Source organism: Thalassophryne amazonica, chromosome 8 (assembly GCF_902500255.1).
Source record: "Thalassophryne amazonica chromosome 8, fThaAma1.1, whole genome shotgun sequence".
Classification (NCBI taxonomy): Eukaryota; Metazoa; Chordata; class Actinopteri; order Batrachoidiformes; family Batrachoididae; genus Thalassophryne; species Thalassophryne amazonica.
Genome location: NC_047110.1, coordinates 75,098,143 through 75,120,739, shown reverse-complemented (window position 1 = coordinate 75,120,739; position 22,597 = coordinate 75,098,143). Strand labels below are relative to the sequence as shown.

The following is a 22,597-nucleotide window of genomic DNA, read 5'->3' as shown; positions in this document are numbered from 1 at the left end:
ATTTCCCCCTCAGACTGCAATCCCCTGATCTGTTAAAAAACATATTTTTAATATTTGCTGGAAGTAAATTGTTTATTGCTTTATGCACAATTTGTACTGTTTGAAAATGAACCAAGTCTGTGAATTTTAAGAATTTGGATTGTAAAAATAGTGGATTTGTATGATCTCTATAGCCAGTATTATGAATAATTTTTATAGCTCTTTTCTGCATTACTGATAGTGATTGTGTTGTACCTTTATAAGTATTACCCCATACCTCTGCACAGTACTGTAAATATGGTAAAACCAGTGAGCAGTAAAGAATGCGGAGTGAGTTGTGGTCCAGAATATGTTTTGCTTTGTTTAGAACTGAAACGCTTCTTGACAGTTTACTTTGTATATGTTTTATATGAGTCTTCCAGTTTATCATCTATTATCACCCCCAGAAACTTATTTTCATGTACCCTTTCAATATCTACCCCCTCGACTTGTAACTGAACCTGTATGTCTGTATTACAATAGCCAAATAACATGTATTTTGTTTTACTTAAGTTTAATGATAATTTGTTTCTGTCAAACCATATTTTCAATTTTCCCATTTCTATACTGATCCTCCTCAGTAACTCCTGCAAATCCCCCCCTGAACATCTGCAAATAATACTAATTTTAATATTTTGGAAACATTGACAATATCATTTATATAAATTAGAAACAGTTTTGGACCCAATACTGACCCCTGTGGGACGCCACAAGCATTGTCCAAGCATGATGATGTATATTCCCCCAACTTCACAAACTGTTTTCTGTTACTTAAGTAGCTTCTCACCCAGTGCAACACCAACCCCCTAATCCCATACTGTTCAAGTTTATTGATTAATATGTCATGATTGATTGTATCAAAAGCCTTTTTAAGGTCTATAAATATTCCAACTGAATGTAATTTGTGGTCTATGGCGTTTGTAATCTCCTCAACTGATTCTATTAATGCAAGTGATGTTGAACTATGTACTCTGAATCCATATTGACTATCAGTAAGTAATTTATGTTTATTTATGAATTTGTCTAATCTATTATTGAATAACCTTTCTAATAATTTGGAAAATTGTGGAAGCAAAGAAACAGGTCTATAATTTGTGAAGTGGTGTCTATCCCCAGTCTTATACAGCAGCACAACCTTAGCTATTTTCATTTGATTGGGAAATTTACCGGTTTGAAATGATAAGTTACAGATATATGTTAATGGTTCTACAATCCATTCAATGACCTGTTTTACCACCACCATATCAATTTCATTTAAATCGGTAGATGTTTTATATTTACAATTATTCACAATGTCTATAATTTCTTTTCCATCCACTGCTGTGAGGAACATTGAACAGGGATTTCTTTCTATGAGATTATTATCCCAATCCTCAGGTTGGGAATCGGGAATTTGTTCTGCCAAGCTTGGTCCAATATTTACAAAAAAAATTATTAAAACCGTTGACTACCTCATCCTTATTTTCCTTCTTGACATTATTATCAATGAAATACTGAGGGTAACTCTGTTTTTTATTACCATTTTTGATAATGCTATTTAATATATCCCATATTCCTTTAATATTGTTTTTGTTATTATATAATATGTTACTATAATATTCCTTCCTACATACCCGTATAATATTAGTTAATCTATTTTTGTATTTCTTATATCTATTTTCTGCCTCTTTAGTCTTTAGTTTTATGAATTCTCTATACAGTGTATTTTTCTTATTACATGCATTTCGTAACCCTTTCGTCATCCATGGTCGAGCTTGGATTTTTTGTTTTCTGTAGTCTTGTTTAATTGGACAATTTTTATCATATAATGATGTAAATATTTGTAAAAAAGTTTCATATGCACTATCAACATCACTTTCACTGTATACCTTTTCCCAGTTTTGCTCCTGTAAATCCTTCTTTAGTGTGTTCATGTTTTCCTCTGTCCGCACTCGCCTGTATTTTATTTTCTCCTCTGGCTGATTCTGCCGATGGTTTCTATTATAAACAATGAAAACTGGTAGATGATCACTAATGTCATTGATTAATAATCCACTCAGTGTTATTCTCAATATCATTGCTGAATATATTATCAATTAAGGTAGCACTATGGGATGTAATTCTGCTTGGCCTGGTGATTTTTAGATATAAACTCATACTGTACATTATACTGATAAATTCATCTGTTATTTTATGCTTATTTGGATTGAGCAGATCAATATTTAAGTCACCACAAATTAACACAGTTTTTTGATTAGTTTTTGAGAACATTTTTCCCATACAGTCAGTGAATGTTTCAATACTAGATCCTGGTGCTCTATATATACAGCTGACTAATACATTTTTGCTTTTTTCTTCACATATTTCAATAGTTATACATTCTAATAAGTTATCAATCACAGTTGTCATACTGTCTACTATTTTATAATCCATGTTCTTATCCACATACACAGCCACTCCTCCTCCACTCTTATTCTTTCTGTTTACACAATTAAATTCATATCCATCCAGTTCAAAATCCATTCCTTTATCTTCATTGATCCATGTTTCTGATATAGCAATTATGTTAAATATTTTTTTAAACTGACTTAAATATTCTTTAATGTTGTTAAAGTTTGCATATAGACTTCTGCTGTTGAAATGGATTATTGATAATTTGTTATCCGTTTTAATGATCCGATTAAACTGTTCATCTGTATAATAGCAACAACTGTCATTGATATTTGAGAAGAAATTATTGTCCGGGTCTATATCGTGCTCCAAGTCCAGTACATTGTGGTCTGTGTATTTAAATGTTCTCAGTTCTACTTTTCCATGATCAGCAATCCTTTGAGTTATATCCTTCTTGTCTCCAGATGTAGATGATGTAATAGATGAATAGGTTCCTCTGGTCTGTGTCATGGTGTTGTGATGTGTTTGTGTCCTCATACCTTATTGGTCGTATTTGTCCAGTTCCTCGATGTTCCTGATTACCATAACCTTCGCTTGTTCTGGTGTTCCATTCAATTTGATAAATGTTTTGCAGTTGGATGTCCATGTCTGTTGAATTTTTCCCTGCTTTTTTAAGAAACGAGCTTTCCTGGCGATGTCTGCATTTCTTTTGGTCAGATGTTCATTGATGAATACGTTTGTTCCTTTAAGTTTCCGTCCCTGTTTTAACAATGCCATTTTATGTTTTCTGTTGACAAACCTCATTATAACTGCTCGCTTGTCTCCATCCTCTCTCCTGGGCAGGGGGTGGCACGCTTCAATGTTATTACAGTCCATTTGAATATCTTTAGATTGCAGGAAGTCAGCCACCTGTTGTTCCACTGATCTGGCCTCCTGCTCTTTGGCCTCCCCTCCGCTGTCTTCTGACACCGCCCGTGCATAGGATCGAGGTTTAATATGAATTCCTGTAATAATAAAGTCGTTCATCCTTGTGTACTGTTCCAACTCCACAACATGGTTCTCCAGGTACACCAGACGCCGGTCTTTCTCGGCATTCTGGATCCGGAGAGCCTTCACTTCTTCCACCAGCTCCATAATGGATTTCTGCTGCATTTTAACCACAGAGATTTCCTCAGACAAAAAGTCCAGGGACTTCTTGATATCGTCTCCCTCCTCCGCCGTCAGTGCCTTCTTCGGACCCATGGTCAGATAACTCCGCGCTGGCGCCTCGGGCCTCGGTAAAGCCGCGCCGGTGGAAAACAATCCTGCTGTGGATCAGCGAACTTCACACTCCGGTAGCCTCTCTGATGAGTGATGAGTTGTATGATAGTCCATTTCTCAAAAAAGAGAATTCTCACACTTGTTTGAAACACAAGCAAACACAAGCCTTTCTGCCTTGTTTTTGTGGAGTTAGAAACTACAACCCCTGGCAAAAATTATGGAATCACTGGCCTCGGAGGATGTTCATTCAGTTGTTTAATTTTGTAGAAAAAAAAGCAGATCATAGACATGACACAAAACTAAAGTCATTTCAAATGGCAACTTTCTGGCTTTAAGAAACACTATAAGAAATCAAGAAAAAAAATTGTGGCAGTCAGTAACGGTTACTTTTTTCGACCAAGCAGAGGGAAAAAAATATGGACTCACTCAATTCTGAGGAATAAATTATGGAATCACCCTGTAAATTTTCATCCTAAAAACTAACACCTGCATCAAATCAGATCTGCTCGTTAGTCGGCATCTAAAAAGGAGTGATCACACCTTGGAGAGCTGTTGCACCAAGTGGACTGACATGAATCATGGCTCCAACATGAGAGATGTCAACTGAAACAAAGGAGAGGATTATCAAACTCTTAAAAGAGGGTAAATCATCATGCAATGTTGCAAAAGATGTTGGTTGTTCACAGTCAGCTGTGTCTAAACTCTGGACCAAATACAAACAACATGGGAAGGTTGTTAAAGGCAAACATACTGGTAGACCAAGGAAGGCATCAAAGCGTCAAGACAGAAAACTTAAAGCAATATGTCTCAAAAATTGAAAATGCACAACAAAACAAATGAGGAATGAATGGGAGGAAACTGGAGTCAGCGTTTGTGACCGAACTGTAAGAAACCGCCTAAAGGAAATGGGATTTACATACAGAATAGCTAAACGAAAGCCATCATTAACACCTAAACAGAAAAAAACAAGGTTACAATGGGCTAAGGAAAAGCAATCGTGGACTGTGGATGACTGGATGAAAGTCATATTCAGTGATGAATCTCAAATCTGCATTGGGCAAGGTGATGATGCTGGAACTTTTGTTTGGTGCCGTTCCAATGAGATTTATAAAGATGACTGCCTGAAGAGAACATGTAAATTTCCACAGTCATTGATGATATGGGGCTGCATGTCAGGTGGGGAGATGGCTGTCATCACATCATCAATAAATGCACAAGTTTATGTTGATATTTGACACTTTTCTTATCCCATCAATTGAAAGGATGTTTGGGGATGATGAAATCATTTTTCAAGATAATGCATCTTGCCATAGAGCAAAAACTGTGAAAACATTCCTTGCAAAAAGACATATAGGGTCAATGTCATGGCCTGAAAATCTTTGGTGGAAGTTGAAGAAAATGGTCCATGACAAGGCTCCAACCTGCAAAGCTGATCTGGCAACAGCAATCAGAGAAAGTTGGAGCCAGATTGATGAAGAGTACTGTTTGTCACTCAAGTCCATGCCTCAGAGACTGCAAGCTGTTATAAAAGCCAGATGTGGTGCAACAAAATACTAGTGATGTGTTGGAGCGTTCTTTTGTTTTTCATGATTCCATAATTTTTTCCTCAGAATTGAGTGATTCCATATTTTTTTCCCTCTGTTTGGTCTAAAAAAGTAACTGTTACTGACTACCACAATTTTTTTTCCTGATTTCTTATAGTGTTTCTTAAAGCCAGAAAGTTGCCATTTGAAATGACTTTAGTTGTGTCATGTCTGTGATCTGCTTTTTTTCTACAAAATTAAACAACTGAATGAACATCCTCCGAGGCTGGTGATTCCATAATTTTTGCCAGGGGTTGTAGAATGTCAAAATTCCCCCATCCCGCAATGGTGAAGAATCCTTTAAAAAATTCCTGGATCCGGATCATGATCCGGATCACCACTAAAATTTAATCCCTTGTTCCTTTCCAACCACTCCACAAAATTTCATCAAAATCCGTTCAAACCTTTTTGAGTTATCCTGCTGACAAACAGACAGGCAGACAAACATACAAACTCGACCGAAAACAAAACCTCCTTGGCGGAGGTAATTAGGACCCACAGACTGCAGCCACCCTGTTTTACCGAACAAGGTAAAATCCAGCCTTTTCACTTGGTTTTGTGAAAGTCAAATTTTGAGAGGGGGGGCAAAAGTACTGATAACAACAAATGGTCATGGAATAAAACTTCATTAGAGTATAAATCTGCAAGTTAGCAGAAGGCTGATTTTGTGTCCAGAGTTGATGCATGCACACACACACACACACAGGAGTTGCAGGTGATTATATACATATACATATATACATACATATACATATATACATATATACATACATATACATATACATATATACATACATACATACATACACACATACATACATATATACACACATACATACATATATACACATATATATACACACATATACATACACATATACACACATATATACACACACATATATACACACACACATATATACACACACACATATATACACACACATATATACACACACACATATATACACACACACATATATACACACACACATATATACACACATATATACACACATATATATACACACATATATATACACACGAGGTCTGTCCATAAAGTATAGGTCCTTTTTATTTTTTTCAAAAACGATATGGATTTCATTCATATGTTTTTACGTCAGACATGCTTGAACCCTCGTGCGCATGTGTGAGTTTTTCCACGCTTGTCGGTGATGTCATTCGCCTGTGAGCACTCCTTGTGGGAGGAGTCGTCCAGCCCCTCGTCGGAATTCCTTTGTCTGAGAAGTTGCTGAGAGACTGGCGCTTTGTTTGATCAAAATTTTTTTCTAAACCTGTGAGACACATCGAAGTGGACACGGTTTGAAAAATTAAGCTGGTTTTCAGTGAAAATTTTAACGGCTGATGAGAGATTTTGAGGTGATACTGTCACTTTAAGGACTTCCCATGGTGTGAGACGTCGTGCAGCGCTCTCAGGCGCCGTCTTCAGCCTGTTTCAAGCTGAAAATCTCCACATTTCAGGCTCTATTGATCCAGGACGTCGTGAGAGAACAGAGAAGTTTCAGAAGAAGTCGGTTTCAGCATTTTATCCGGATATTCTACTGTTAAAGGAGATTTTAATAATGAAAGACGTGCGGACGGGTCCGCGCGTCGGGACGCAGCCGACGCGGTGCGGCGGCACAGGAAAAACACCTCCATGTTGATAACCATTTGTAAAATCCAGGCAGCTTTTGATGGCTTTCAGTGGAGTGAGTATATGAGAAATTGTTTAACAGCTGGACATGTTCCAACTTGTCCTTAAGGCTTCCAACAGAGGTGTTTTTCCTGTGGCGGAGCGTCGCAGCGGCTGCGAGCCGACGCTGCAATCTGCCCGCACGTCTTTCATTAAAAAAAATCTCCTTTAACAGTGGAATATCCGGATAAAATGCTGAAACCGACTTCTTCTGAAACTTCTCTGTTCTCTCACGACGTCCTGGATCAATAGAGCCTGAAATGTGGAGGTTTTCAGCTTGAAACAGGCTGATGACGGCGCCTGAGAGCGCTGCGCGACATCTCGCACCGTGGGAAGTCCTTAAAGCGACAGTATCACCTCAAAATCTCTCATCAGCCGTTAAAATTTTCACTGAAAACCAGCTTAATTTTTCGAACCGTGTCCACTTCGATGTGTCTCACAGGTTTAGAAAAAATTTTGATCAAACAAAGCGCCAGTCTCTCAGCAACTTCTCAGACAAAGGAATTCCGACGAGGGGCTGGACGACTCCTCCCACAAGGAGTGCTCACAGGCGAATGATGTCACCGACAGGCGTGGAAAAACTCACGCATGCGCACGAGGGTTCAAGCATGTCTGACGTAAAAACATATGAATGAAATCCATATAGTTTTTGAAAAAATAAAAAGGACCTATACTTTATGGACAGCCCTCGTATACTTGTATAAATAAATAAAATAAATGATATTCACGTTTTGTGAGACCTGCATTCACGTTTTGCAATTTGCAGCTGATTCATGTTCAAAATTTATTTTTTCAATCTTTTTTTATTTTCAGATTACAAAACTTTTTGTCTTGATTTAGTTCCATGTATGGGCCCCTTCTGCACAAAAGAGGAATTGCATGCCATGCGTGAAAAATGAGATCTGTCTCCAACGCCTTGTACACCTGTTGCTACAATTATTCGTGCATACCAGCGGCCAAAAGACAGAGAGTGCACTGTGAGAACACATTCGGTCCCTCTTGTGGCAGGTGTTGGCCAAATTCCAGGTGACACAGACAAACATCCGACACGGCTCGCTTGACACTTAGAAAATGTGTGGCCCTTTGCGCTGTCAGCATGAAACCAGTGAGCAGACGATCAATTTCGAATCGGATGTGAAATTTGTCTAAGTGCCCCAACACGTGTGGCATTGCAAAAAGCAACACATGTGGCGTGCATGTGTATCGCACATGTGGGGGGGGGGGCACTTACATAAAATGTAAGTGGAAATACATAAAACATCTTTCGCCTTTACACAGAGCTGCAGCGGCCACACACAGCGCACCTCGGCAGGCTGTGGGCCAGCCTGACGTGTGTCCATATAATGTCTAAGCAATTGTAGCACAGTGGTAAAGTTTCCATCTGTTGATCAGAGCTTTGGTAAATTGCAGGTTCGAATCCCGTGAGTGGCATTTATTTTTTATTTAACCAGGGTTATTTAACTGAAGGGTTCTGTATTGGGTCCCCATTTATTTATGTTTTATATGCCAATTCAACATGCAGATCCACCTTGGATTTGCTGTGGCGACCCCGAGTGCAAACAAGGGAGCAGCTGAAGGGACTTACTATCAACCCAGTGATTTTCACTAATTATACACCTATATCTCATCTGTCAGTGTCCGGTGAGTGTATTAATTATTTATATACCTGGCTGGACATAATAAGACATAACGAGAGCACACTGCTTCATTCATGTCATTTCATGACTATACATCTACGACGAAGGGTCATCTACAGAAGAACAGACGGTTCATAGTTGTATTGTCTGCTTGATAAGAGGGATTCAATAAAATGCAGTGTTTTTTATGGTGTGTGGTTTTTATTTTATTCTCCACAGCAGAGGCGCGACGTTCCAGCTGCCCGCATTGTGTTTGTGCAAGCACACGAGTGTGCAGAAAACTGTCGCTGGTGTGTCCTGCATGCCTGTTCGACCATGCGTCCCTCACGACAGCTGGTGGAATGTTTTGTGGTTCCCCATTTCATGTTTGGTTTGCCGATTTTCTTAAAGTTTCTGTCTTTCCTGTTAAGTGTGAAGGAGCCCTAAAGAATGAATCAACTGAGCCACTCAGATCCAATGGTGCTCACAGATCAAAAATTATCCTGGTAAAGATATCCTGTCCCCCACCAGAGCAGGAACACCCTCCAAACACTTCATCATAGTAAACAGGATTTGTCACAAAATGTAAATGACTCAAAAAGAGGAAAGCTGGAAGAGGTGCTCCTGTCAAAAGTAGGACATATTAAAAAAAAAAAATCCAGTTCTGGAACAACATCCTGAGGACAGACAAATAAGTGGAGAAGGGAAGGAGGTTCTATGCATGGTGGAGGGTGTGGCTCCAGGACCTCGGTGTTACCCCCACCAACCAACGGATGAGGGCTGAGACTATGTGACCACCCCCCCCCCCCCCTGTCTGATTATAAACCTTCGGGAGGAGTGATTATGAGTTCAGTTTTCCCTTTATTGTGTTACACTGGAAGACAGCTAAGAACACTCCAAATTTGTCAATTCCAGTTATTGTAAAGCCTTTACACTGACAAAAGTGTTGAGGACAAAACCACAAATGTCTTAAAAACAAACAAATAATAATAAAAAAAATCCTATTTTTCTATTTACATCTTTCCCATATCATTAAAGGAGAGGAGCTCATGAAAGTACAGTATAAAAAAATAAAAAATAAATTAGAGAACAGGGTGGAATGAATGACCAGCCGATAAAGTTCTGCAGGAATTTCATACTGTGGACATTTTTATGAAGTGTGACAAAACAGTGTCTACATCTGCTTTTTACCATTTTCCAGAGGCTTAGCTTGCTCTAATGTGTGATTTTTAAGTTTGAAAAGACTCTGGATATCAACCATGGCCTTCTGAATGTTCTGACCAAAGCGGTACGAGTCCTGTAAGTGGAGAAACAATTCGTTGTAAAAGCCATATGGACAGTTGGACAACATGCATGGTGTGTGTGTGTGTGTGTGTGTGCTCTTACTGTGTCTGGGCTGGAGAACTTGCTGGAGATGTGGAATGTGATGAGGTTCTCTCCCACAATGATGTAAGACACACCATAACCATCATCAGCCACCTGGTGGTGAAGACAAAAAGCACATTATTAAAAGTGTAAAACTCCCAGATAACGCATAGTGATTTTTTTTCCCCCCCAATTAACTCACTGGGCCAAACCCACCACCGGCACCCACATATTTAGGGAATTTGTTGATGTCAACTAAGTTGAGTTGCTGTTGAGGGGTCTGGCTGGTGGACAACTTCCATGGCTCTGAGAGGACCTAGAAATAGAAGGCAAAAGCAAAAGTCGGACAAACTGATTAGAACAGTAGTAAAAATCTGGTACATAAAGTATAAGCCAGAAAGGCTGAACAAAAAACTGCTTTTAATGCTTATATTTAAAACTACAGTATGTATAATTTACCCCAATCTCAATTCTCTTTTGTACCCCTTCCCCTTGGCCCTACCCCTATGCCTACCCCTTTAAAACAAGGGGTAAGGCGAAAGGATATGCCTCTAGCCCTATGAATTGAGACACCCCTCCGCCTTAGGAGAAAAAAAAAACTGCCCGTGTCAAACTGCCATCTTCACTGTTTGTTAACAGTGAAGATGGCACTGTGCTCCGGAACACTTCCTGTTCCGAAGCACAGCGGTGTTTTGCTGTATCTGTTAGCTGTTTAATCTGCGCAGTTAGATTGATCTAGTTACCTAGATAACGATTTGGTTCACAGTGTAATCTTCACGTGCCTTAACTGAAGCACTCCCTCTGCTGAATCACCTCTAAATTATTTACACATTATTCACTTTGTGTGTTTTTAGGAATCCGCTAGCTTAGCGCAGCTACTAGCTCTTAGCCGGTTTAGCATGGTGGCTTCTCCTGTCTCTCCCGCACTTTTCTGTTCTGGGTGTGAAATGTTTAGTTATTCCTCGGCCTCCTTTAGCAGTAATGGTACTTGTAATAAGTGTAGCTTATTCGTAGCTTTGGAGGCCAGGCTGGGCGAATTGGAGACTCGGCTCCGCACCGTGGAAAATTCTACAGCTAGCCAGGCCCCTGTAGTCGGTGCGGACCAAGGTAGCTTAGCCGCCGTTAGTTTCCCTCTGGCAGATCCCGAGCAGCCGGGAAAGCAGGCCGACTGGGTGACTGTGAGGAGGAAGCGTAGCCCTAAACAGAAGCCCCGTGTACACCGCCAACCCGTTCACATTTCTAACCGTTTTTCCCCACTCGGCGACACACCCGCCGAGGAACAAACTCTGGTTATTGGCGACTCTGTTTTGAGAAATGTGAAGTTAGCGACACCAGCAACCATAGTCAATTGTCTTCCGGGGGCCAGAACAGGCGAGATTGAAGGAAATTTGAAACTGCTGGCTAAGGCTAAGCGTAAATTTGGTAAGACTGTAATTCACGTCGGCAGTAATGACACCCGGTTACGCCAATCGGAGGTCACTAAAATTAACATTGAATCGGTGTGTAACTTTGCAAAAACAATGTCGGACTCTGTAGTTTTCTCTGGGCCCCTCCCCAATCGGACCGGGAGTGACATGTTTAGCCGCATGTTCTCCTTGAATTGCTGGCTGTCTGAGTGGTGTCCAAAAAATGAGGTGGGCTTCATAGATAATTGGCAAAGCTTCTGGGGAAAACCTGGTCTTGTTAGGAGAGACGGCATCCATCCCACTTTGGAAGGAGCAGCTCTCATTTCTAGAAATCTGGCCAATTTTCTTAAATCCTCCAAACCGTGACTATCCAGGGTTGGTACCAGGAAGCAGAGTTGTAGTCTTACACACCTCTCTGCAGCTTCTCTCCCCCTGCCATCCCCTCATTACCCCATCCCCGTAGAGACGGTGCCTGCTCCCAGACCACCAATAACCAGCAAAAATCTATTTAAACATAAAAATTCAAAAAGAAAAAATAATATAGCACCTTCAACTGCACCACAGACTAAAACAGTTAAATGTGGTCTATTAAACATTAGGTCTCTCTCTTCTAAGTCCCTGTTAGTAAATGATATAATAATTGATCAACATATTGATTTATTCTGCCTTACAGAAACCTGGTTACAGCAGGATGAATATGTTAGTTTTAATGAGTCAACACCCCCGAGTCACACTAACTGCCAGAACGCTCGTAGCACGGGCCGAGGCGGAGGATTAGCAGCAATCTTCCATTCCAGCTTATTAATTAATCAAAAACCCAGACAGAGCTTTAATTCATTTGAAAGCTTGACTCTTAGTCTTGTCCATCCAAATTGGAAGTCCCCAAAACCAGTTTTATTTGTTGTTATCTATCGTCCTCCTGGTCGTTACTGTGAGTTTCTCTGTGAATTTTCAGAACTTTTGTCTGACTTAGTGCTTAGCTCAGATAAGATAATTATAGTGGGCGATTTTAACATCCACACAGATGCTGAGAATGACAGCCTCAGCACTGCATTTAATCTATTATTAGACTCAATTGGCTTTGCTCAAAATGTAAATGAGTCCACCCACCACTTTAATCATATCTTAGATCTTGTTCTGACTTATGGTATGGAAATTGAAGACTTAACAGTATTCCCTGAAAACTCCCTTCTGTCTGATCATTTCTTAATAACATTTACATTTACTCTGATGGACTACCCAGCAGTGGGGAATAAGTTTCATTACACTAGAAGTCTTTCAGAAAGCGCTGTAACTAGGTTTAAAGATATGATTCCTTCTTTATGTTCTCTAATGCCATATACCAACACAGTGCAGAGTAGCTACCTAAACTCCGTAAGTGAGATAGAGTATCTCATCAATAGTTTTACATCCTCATTGAAGACAACTTTGGATGCTGTAGCTCCTCTGAAAAAGAGAGCTTTAAATCAGAAGTGCCTGACTCCGTGGTATAACTCACAAACTCGCAGCTTAAAGCAGATAACCCGTAAGTTGGAGAGGAAATGGCGTCTCACTAATTTAGAAGATCTTCACTTAGCCTGGAAAAAGAGTCTGTTGCTCTATAAAAAAGCCCTCCGTAAAGCTAGGACATCTTACTACTCATCACTAATTGAAGAAAATAAGAACAACCCCAGGTTTCTTTTCAGCACTGTAGCCAGGCTGACAAAGAGTCAGAGCTCTATTGAGCCGAGTATTCCTTTAACTTTAACTAGTAATGACTTCATGACTTTCTTTGCTAATAAAATTTTAACTATTAGAGAAAAAATTACTCATAACCATCCCAAAGACGTATCGTTATCTTTGGCTGCTTTCAGTGATGCCGGTATTTGGTTAGACTCTTTCTCTCAGATTGTTCTGTCTGAGTTATTTTCATTAGTTACTTCATCCAAACCATCAACATGTCTATTAGACCCCATTCCTACCAGGCTGCTCAAGGAAGCCCTACCATTATTTAATGCTTCGATCTTAAATATGATCAATCTATCTTTATTAGTTGGCTATGTACCACAGGCTTTTAAGGTGGCAGTAATTAAACCATTACTTAAAAAGCCATCACTTGACCCAGCTATCTTAGCTAATTATAGGCCAATCTCCAACCTTCCTTTTCTCTCAAAAATTCTTGAAAGGGTAGTTGTAAAACAGCTAACTGATCATCTGCAGAGGAATGGTCTATTTGAAGAGTTTCAGTCAGGTTTTAGAATTCATCATAGTACAGAAACAGCATTAGTGAAGTTACAAATGATCTTCTTAAGGCCTCAGACAGTGGACTCATCTCTGTGCTTGTTCTGTTAGACCTCAGTGCTGCTTTTGATACTGTTGACCATAAAATTTTATTACAGAGATTAGAGCATGCCATAGGTATTAAAGGCACTGCGCTGCAGTGGTTTGAATCATATTTATCTAATAGATTACAATTTGTTCATGTAAGTGGGAAATCTTCTTCACAGACTAAGGTTAATTATGGAGTTCCACAAGGTTCTGTGCTAGGACCAATTTTATTCACTTTATACATGTTTCCCTTAGGCAGTATTATTAGACAGCATTGCTTACATTTTCATTGTTACGCAGATGATACCCAGCTTACCCAGATATCCATGAAGCCAGAGGACACACACCAATTAGCTAAACTGCAGGATTGTCTTACAGACATAAAGACTAATTTCCTGCTTTTAAACTCAGATAAAACTGAAGTTATTGTACTTGGCCCCACAAATCTTAGAAACATGGTGTCTAACCAGATCCTTACTCTGGATGGCATTACCCTGACCTCTAGTAATACTGTGAGAAATCTTGGAGTCATTTTTGATCAGGATATGTCATTCAAAGCACATATTAAACAAATATGTAAGACTGCTTTTTTGCATTTACGCAATATCTCTAAAATTAGAAAGGTCTTGTCTCAGAGTGATGCTGAAAAACTAATTCATGCATTTATTTCCTCTAGGCTGGACTATTGTAATTCATTATTATCAGGTTGTCCTAAAAGTTCCCTGAAAAGCCTTCAGTTAATTCAAAATGCTGCAGCTAGAGTACTGACGGGGACTAGAAGGAGAGAGCATATCTCACCCATATTGGCCTCTCTTCATTGGCTTCCTGTTAATTCTAGAATAGAATTTAAAATTTTTCTTCTTACTTATAAGGTTTTGAATAATCAGGTCCCATCTTATCTTAGGGACCTCATAGTACCATATCACCCCAATAGAGCGCTTCGCTCTCAGACTGCAGGCTTACTTGTAGTTCCTAGGGTTTGTAAGAGTAGAATGGGAGGCAGAGCCTTCAGCTTTCAGGCTCCTCTCCTGTGGAACCAGCTCCCAATTCGGATCAGGGAGACAGACACCCTCTCTACTTTTAAGATTAGGCTTAAAACTTTCCTTTTTGCTAAAGCTTATAGTTAGGGCTGGATCGGGTGACCCTGAACCATCCCTTAGTTATGCTGCAACAGACTTAGACTGCTGGGGGGTTCCCATGATGCACTGAGTGTTTCTTTCTCTTTTTGCTCTGTATGCACCACTCTGCATTTAATCATTAGTGATTGATCTCTGCTCCCCTCCACAGCATGTCTTTTTCATGGTTCTCTCCCTCAGCCCCAACCAGTCCCAGCAGAAGACTGCCCCTCCCTGAGCCTGGTTCTGCTGGAGGTTTCTTCCTGTTAAAAGGGAGTTTTTCCTTCCCACTGTCGCCAAGTGCTTGCTCACAGGGGGTCGTTTTGACCATTGGGGTTTTTATGTAATTATTGTATGGCCTTGCCTTACAATATAAAGCGCCTTGGGGCAACTGTTTGTTGTGATTTGGCGCTATATAAATAAAATTGATTGAAATTGATTGATTGATTCACTGTTTGTTAACATGGCAACCGAAATGCAACTTGTTGCAGTAGCCTGTTTGCTCTTTTTATTTTCTCGCCTTTCTGTGTAAATGCAAAGAAACAGAAGTCACATTTCTTTGACGCATCGCAATCATGTCATGTTAATGTAATTAATTTGTAATTTATAATATATATATATGTTAGGGGTGGGCAAACATAAAAAATCTTAATCGCATTGATTAATCGCATGGTATATGTGAAACCCAAAAATGAATTCAAAAGCTGCTTAAAAGCACAGTTTTATTTGAAAATGTAAATGAACATTGCATAAATTTGAAAATGTAAATTTCAACTGAAACACACTAATGAAATCAAATATAAAACCACTGGCAGGTCATTTGTTATCCTGTTTCATATCAAAATAACAATATTCATGTCCATGACTAAATGTACTAAAACAAATACGTCACAATTGTACACATACCACAATTTGATATGTCTACAATTGTGATGTATTTGTTTTAGTATATTTACATTTTGTTGTGATTTGGCACTTTATAAGCTGATTGAATTGAAATTGAACATTTTATTGAGTCTTAAAGTAAATAAATATGAATTTGGTCACTGGATCCTTAAACGTTGTACATAATGAACTCTACATGGTGAATCCTTGATCTCTGGTCATAAATAGGAATAAACAAAATCTGTAGTTTTTGTCAAAAGCGTTTCCTTTCAGACATTGGCATGAATGTGTTTCCATATATCTGAGCTGATCTTACAGCTGCTGTGCTTCACTTCAGGATGTAATTTGAAAAGAAAACACAGCACGTTTCATTTTGGGAGGAAAAAAAACAAAAACGTTTTAGTCGATTGTAGTTTCTTGTCTGTATTACATTTGGAAAGAGGTGTCATTTTATTTAAAGCGGCGATTCATTGTGAAGTTATTACTTCCGACCGGACTCTGTCTCAGCCGCACAGCGTTTCGAGCTGTGTGAACGGAACGGAAGACGATTCTCGTTTCTTGACAGCAACAAGACAAGAGTCCCAGTTAGTGACTTTAATCCACACAAAAGTGACTGACGATATTTTAATGGCTTTGCGAGGGGTTAAGAAGCGGCTTGCCGTTTCTGAAGAGCAGTGAATCAAAGAACCAACGAGCTACTGGATCGAAGCATTGCTTCAATGGTTCATGGTTTCAAAGTGGAGCCGCGCTGCAGAAATAGTTTATTACAGACAAAACCCTGAATATCCGACTTTATTTGTACGTCCATATGACTCTGAAACTCGGAAAAATCCGTATCATTTACGGACTATAGGTTGACATGAAAACCACCGAAAAGCTGTATTCACCGCGGGGACACGTTCGGCTATTCGAGATTATTCAAGATTTTTTTTTTACCGATGAACGATGCGTAAAAAAAATTTGACCGATGCAGCTGCATCTGTCCAAACTGGTCTGGATCCAGGCCTGATCCTGTAGAACTTTGTACCTAAAATGTCCATTCAAAAGTTCGGCGTCTTTCTGCATTTTGTCGGCGATAATGACCTCAATAATTAACGCAACGTTAGCGCGTTAACGTTGCCCAGCCCTAAATAATAATTAATAGTATCAATAATTAATTAATTAGTAATTAGTTAACGTTAATAATACTAATAATAATTCATCAATAATAGTAATAATTAATATTGTTTGATTAATCATTAATTGATTGATTAGTAATTAATTAATTAATTAATTAAAATAAATAAACACTTGAAATATATCAGTCTGTGCAATGAATGTATACAAGTTTCACTCTTTGAATGGAATGACTGAAATAAATCAACTTTTTCATGATATTCTAATTATATGACCAGCACCTTTGTGTATGTTATGGGCTGCATGCAGTTCTGTTAACCTTATACGAGGTCTGTTAGAAAAGTATCCGACCTTATTATTTTTTTAAAAAACCATATGGATTTGAATCACATGATTGTGTCAGACAAGTTTGAACCCTCGTGCGCATGCGTGAGTTTTTTCATGCCTGTCGGTTGCGTCATTCGCCTGTGAGCAGGCTTTGAGTGAGGTGTGGTCCACCCCTCTCGTCTAGTTTTTTTCATGGAAAGAAAAGCGGAGGGACGCGCCACGGAGCCGTTCATTATGCGGGACAAAACCACCTCGGTGTTGGTCTCTCAGGACAGCTTTCAGGTGGATTTCAGACGGCTTCCGGTTGCTTTCCAGTTGTGTGAATATCCGATTGTGATTGTGCATGAGCTGGACATGCCAGAACATGTCCCGTGAGGCTTCATCACGGCGTTGCTTTGCGCCGAGCGGCTGCACCGCGACGCGCGGTGGAGCAGCTTCTCTTTCCATGACAAAAACTCCTGTAACAGTGAAATGTGCCATTCATTTTTAAACTGGACGCTGTCTTGATCTGGTATGTCATCTGACTAGCACAGGAATTGTGAAAAGACATGGACATCAGCACTTTTCCAGCACATTAAGACAGACGTGCGGAGGAGTTCCGCACGTCGCGGTGCAGCCGCTCGGCGCAAAGCAACGCCGTGATGAAGCCTCATGGGACATGTTCTGGCATGTCCAGCTCATGCACAATCACAATCAGATATTCACACGACTGGAAAGCAACCGGAATCCGTCTGAAATCCACCTGAAAGCTGTCCTGAGAGACCAACACCGAGGTGGTTTTGTCCCGCATAATGAACGGAGCCGTGGCACGTTGGAAAATGATCTGGTTGTTCCAGCGGGGTGTTAGCCTGTCGATGGGGGCTGGGAGCGCGCCGCGCTCTCAGCAGTTGTGGGCCGTCCTTAAAGCGGCAGTAACACTCCATAATCTGTTTAATCCCCATAAAATCGTCCCTGAAAGCCATATTAATTTTTCGAACGGTGTCCACCTGGAGGTCTCTCACAGTTTCTGGAAAAAAATTGATGCAGCAAAGCTCCAAATCGTTCAGACATTTATTTGCAATAAAAAATAGATGAGAGGGGTGGACCACACCTCACTCAAAGCCTGCTCACAGGCGAATGACGCAACCGACAGGCATGAAAAAACTCACGCATGCGCACGAGGGTTCAAGCTTGTCTGACGCAATCACACGTGATTCAAATCCATATGGTTTTTTAAATAAAAAGGTTGGATACTTTTCTAACAGACCTCGTATTTCTTTTTTAAATCCTCCCATTTTTTGCATCCAGCCCTAATTCCTTTAGAAATTTCATTGACAAATAATATCAGTCTATTAGGACGTCAGGTTATGTGTTACACATATACATGTGTTTGTATATATTTTCCAACTTACTCCCATTGGTGAAACTTGGTGAGACGAGTGTGCTCAGGGCTCCGTTTACAAAATACACACGTTACAGACCTTGAAATCCAACAGCAGGGATCACTATTATCCAAAGATTTATGAACATACAAATTAACGTGCTTATCCTTTATCGTGATTTTCTCCGTTGTGAGACATAAAAGTGTCTTATCGTAGCGTTCGTGTGTATGCGCATTATAACGCCTCAGCGCACGAGCGAAGTTACGATATTCTTCAGAACAACAATATACGCAACATGCATCCAGCAGCATACATGTTGCTGTCATAGACAACTGCATGTAAAGTTTTTTGGCAAGTTATAACTTTCTAAACAGCGTAATTTGTAATGAAAGCCGCTTTCATTTGTGTGGCTCTTTCAGTGCCATGTTTGTTTTTTCGGAGACAGCAGTAAGCTCCTCCTACCCCTCCAAACGGAGTGTGCATCCAGATTCACTCCAAACGGGGGAGTTTGAAGCCCTCCGCCTTCCCCTCCGCCTCGCTCCAAAAAGAGAATTAAGACACCCCTCTGTCTCTCATGCCCGCGCAAAACGGAGGGGAAGGGGTAAGGGGAAGGGCCGAGGGGTAGAATTGAGACTCAGCCTTAGTGTCCTCTGGTGGTGAGGTTGCAGATTGGATTATGCAGTCACTGGTCCCAATTTTTTTTCGCTATTCATGTTTTTAATTTTTTGGCAATATGGACTTATGCCACCTTGCCTTCTCTTTGTTAAAAAGCAATATATATATATATATATATATATATATATATATATATATATATATATATATATATATATATATATGAACTTCCATCTCACAAAAACGAGGGTTCTCAAACTGGTTAGGATGCATGAGCAAATCCTGCACACTGTAGCTTTAAATCCTCATAGAACACATCCTCACCTGCTTCAGAAATGGTGACTCAACATCCAGGTACTTGGACATGATGTAGAGACAGAAAAGGTGACGGTCGATACCAGAACCGGTCATGGCCAGACGGTACATGTGTTGATGCTTCTCCGCTGCTTTCTGAAACAGGGCGAGTCTCTGGGCATTCTGCTCACAAATACATTAAAAAGTGTGAAACCAGTGACTTGTCCCCAACTCCACAACACCTCATCTTGTCACAAAGGCTCTGAATCCAGGCCTGTGTTTATCACAGCAAAATGACATTAAATTGACCCTGTCTGTGGCCATGCGTTACCCCACTCTGTGCTAGAACAACACATTGTTGACACAGAGAGGCACACTGCCATCAGGTCTTGATGACTAAGACCCAGAATGAACAGGTTGACCTCGAAATGTTTGACATTTGATATTTCTGGGAAATGTGTACACAAGGTCACCATGAAAATGTAAATACAGTGCATCTGGAAAGTATTCATAGCTCCTTACTTTTTCCACATTTTCTTATGTTACAGCCTTATTCCAAAATGGATGAAATTAATTTTTTCCTCAAAATTCTACACACAATATCCCATAATGACAATGTGAGAAAAAGTTTTTTTTTGTTTTTTTTTTTTTAGATTTTTGAAAATTTATTAAAAATAAAAAACTAAGAAATCACATGTGCATAAGTATTCACAGCCTTTGCCATGAAGCTCAAAATTGAGATCCACTGATCCACTGAAACTTGAGATGTTTCGACAGCTTAATTGGAGTCCACCTGAGGTAAATTCAGTTGATTGGACATGATTTGTAAAGGCACACACCTGTCTACATATAAGGTCCCACAGTTGACAGTGCATGTCAGAGCACAAACCAAGGATGAAGTCAAAGGAATAGGGCACCGCAGTCTCATTTGAACCCTGTGTGATATCACAGGATTTGACCACTTATGGGGACCTCAGCTCCTGTTGTGCAATACACAGCATAACTTCACATGGACAAATGGTGTACTGTTTTGTTCTCGGCTGCAATCACCAAAGCAGTCGGGAAAAGTGTTTTTTTCCGGTTCCCAGTGGAGAAGGAAAAACCATCTCAACACGTTTGTGCTCCGGGTCATAAACAAACCGCAACACATGTCCATTTTCCCACCACATCCTCACTTTTTCTTTGCATTTTCACGTTGTTTACATGTAATTTGCCCAAAAACCCATTGAAAATGCTGTGTTTTTTTTCCCCCCGGAAGTAGAGAATTTACGTCATATGCATCATATTTTACCCTTTTAGCACCTGCCCTAAAACGAGACTGCGGTACCCAATTGCCTGTAGACCTCCGACACAGGACTGTCTGGAGGCACAAATCTGGGTAAGGGTACAGAAACATTTCTGCTGCTTTGAAGGTCCCAGTGAGCACAGTGGCCTCCATCATCTGTAAATGGAAGAAGTTCGGATCCACCAGGACTCTTCCTAGAGCTGGCTGCTCATCTAAATTGAGCAACTGGGGGAGAAGGCCCTTAGTCAGGGACATGATCAAGAACACAATGGTCACTCTCTCAGAGGTCCAGCATTCCTCTGTGGAGAGAGAAGCTTCCAGAAGGACAACCATCTGTGCAGCAATACACCAATCAGGCCTGTATGGTAGTGGCCAGACGGAAGCCACTCCTTAGTAAAAGGCACATGGCAGCCCACGTGGAGTTTGCCAAAAGGCACCTGAAGGACTCTCAGACTATGAGAAACAACATTTTCTGGTCTGATTAAACAAAGATTAAACTCTCTGGTGTGAATGCCAGCCGTCATGTTTAGAGGAAACCAGGCACCATCCCTACAGTGAAGCATGGTGGTGGCAGCATCATGCTGTGGGGATGTTTTTTAGCAGCAGGAACTGGGAGACTAGTCAGGATTGAGGGAAAGATGAATGCAGCAATGTACAAAGACATCCTGGATGAAAGCCTGCTCCAGAGCGCTCTTGACCTCAGACAGTGGTGACAGTTCATCTTTCAGCAGGACACAGCCAAGATATCAAAGGACTGGCTTCAGGACAACTCTGTGAATGTCCTTGAGTGGCCCAGCCAGAGCCCAGACCTGAATCAGATTGAACATCTCTGGAGAGATCTGAAAATGTCTGTACAATGACGCTCTCCATCCAACCTGATGGACCTTGAGAAGTGCTGCAAAGAGGAATGGACAAAACTGCCCAAAGATAGGTGCACCAAGCTTGTGGCATCATATTCAAGAAGACTTGAGGCTGTAGTGACTTTATACAGTTATTTTATGCAGTTACTTCATCAGAAGCTTTATGCAATTACTTTATTAGGAGCTGCAAACAACTTTTTTCCAATCACCATAAATGTATCAAATGATGAGCAGCTCAGCTAACTGATCCATTTGTACACTCATATGCTTACTGTTGCATGTTTATCCTCCATGGCTCTGACAAATCCAACAGCTTCAGAAGTGCATGATCGTACTGTCTCCGTCCGACCGGCTCTGAACATTCGAGTCATTGCAGACTCATAGGTCAGGCAGAACTCTCCCTGGTCCTGTACAGCAGATCCAACAACAGTCACTTATTAACCAACGGTGAAAAATCTGAATATCATTCCTCAACAGACAGCTGCTATTTTACCCTGAACTGAGCCAGCTGAAGGGCCATCTGAATGAAGGCGTCGGGGCTGGTTCTGCACTTCTTGATCAGGCCTTTCCCAAACTCGGTGAACAGGTAGCCGTGGAAGTCCACATCATCTGCAATCTGCTTGGCTGATAAGTATGACATCTCAATGACTGCTTGACACTAAGGAGGGGAAAACGCCAATAATGCAGCTTTGTGAGTGGAAGCACACCTGGTAGAACACAAGCAGCTGTTGCCAAGAGATTAATGCAGTGCTTTAATTGTTTTTCATGCTCATGTGTTATCCGTTAGTTAGTTTGAATGTTATTTTGTACTTGTTTTTAGTGTTTTTACTTTTTTCCTATTTACAGTCAGAAATTTTGTCAGATTTCCTTTTTTTTCTTTTGAATTTACTTGCCCACAATTCACATTCACTGCCTTATTTGTTGTGAAAGTGTCGTGACACGGACCCACAACAGGGGGCGTTAATGAACGGACAATGGATAAGCCAAAAAGTAACAATTTAATGATGTGAATCGCACAACGAAGTACAGACAATAACAATATGGTGGAATGTCAATTATACACAAGGTGACGTGTGGGCAGGCTCGACGATAGAAGACGTCTGGCGAGAGAAGAGCCGGAT

At 40.3% G+C, this 22,597-nt stretch overlaps 1 protein-coding gene across 1 annotated transcript in view; it reads right to left on the bottom strand.

Annotated features, from left to right (window-relative positions):
- Window positions 1–9,381: 9,381 nt before the first annotated feature.
- Window positions 9,382–22,597, bottom strand: part of cpt1b (carnitine palmitoyltransferase 1B (muscle)) — a 43,552-nt gene continuing 30,336 nt past the window's right edge. Inside the window, exons 14-19 of the mRNA XM_034176674.1 lie at window positions 21,970–22,134; window positions 21,749–21,883; window positions 19,362–19,514; window positions 10,108–10,221; window positions 9,927–10,019; window positions 9,382–9,837 (exon numbers count right to left, since the gene is read on the bottom strand). Of these exons, the coding sequence (XP_034032565.1) occupies window positions 9,715–9,837; window positions 9,927–10,019; window positions 10,108–10,221; window positions 19,362–19,514; window positions 21,749–21,883; window positions 21,970–22,134 (783 nt within the window). The 3' untranslated portion in view covers window positions 9,382–9,714. The remainder of the gene's footprint in view (window positions 9,838–9,926; window positions 10,020–10,107; window positions 10,222–19,361; window positions 19,515–21,748; window positions 21,884–21,969; window positions 22,135–22,597) is intronic.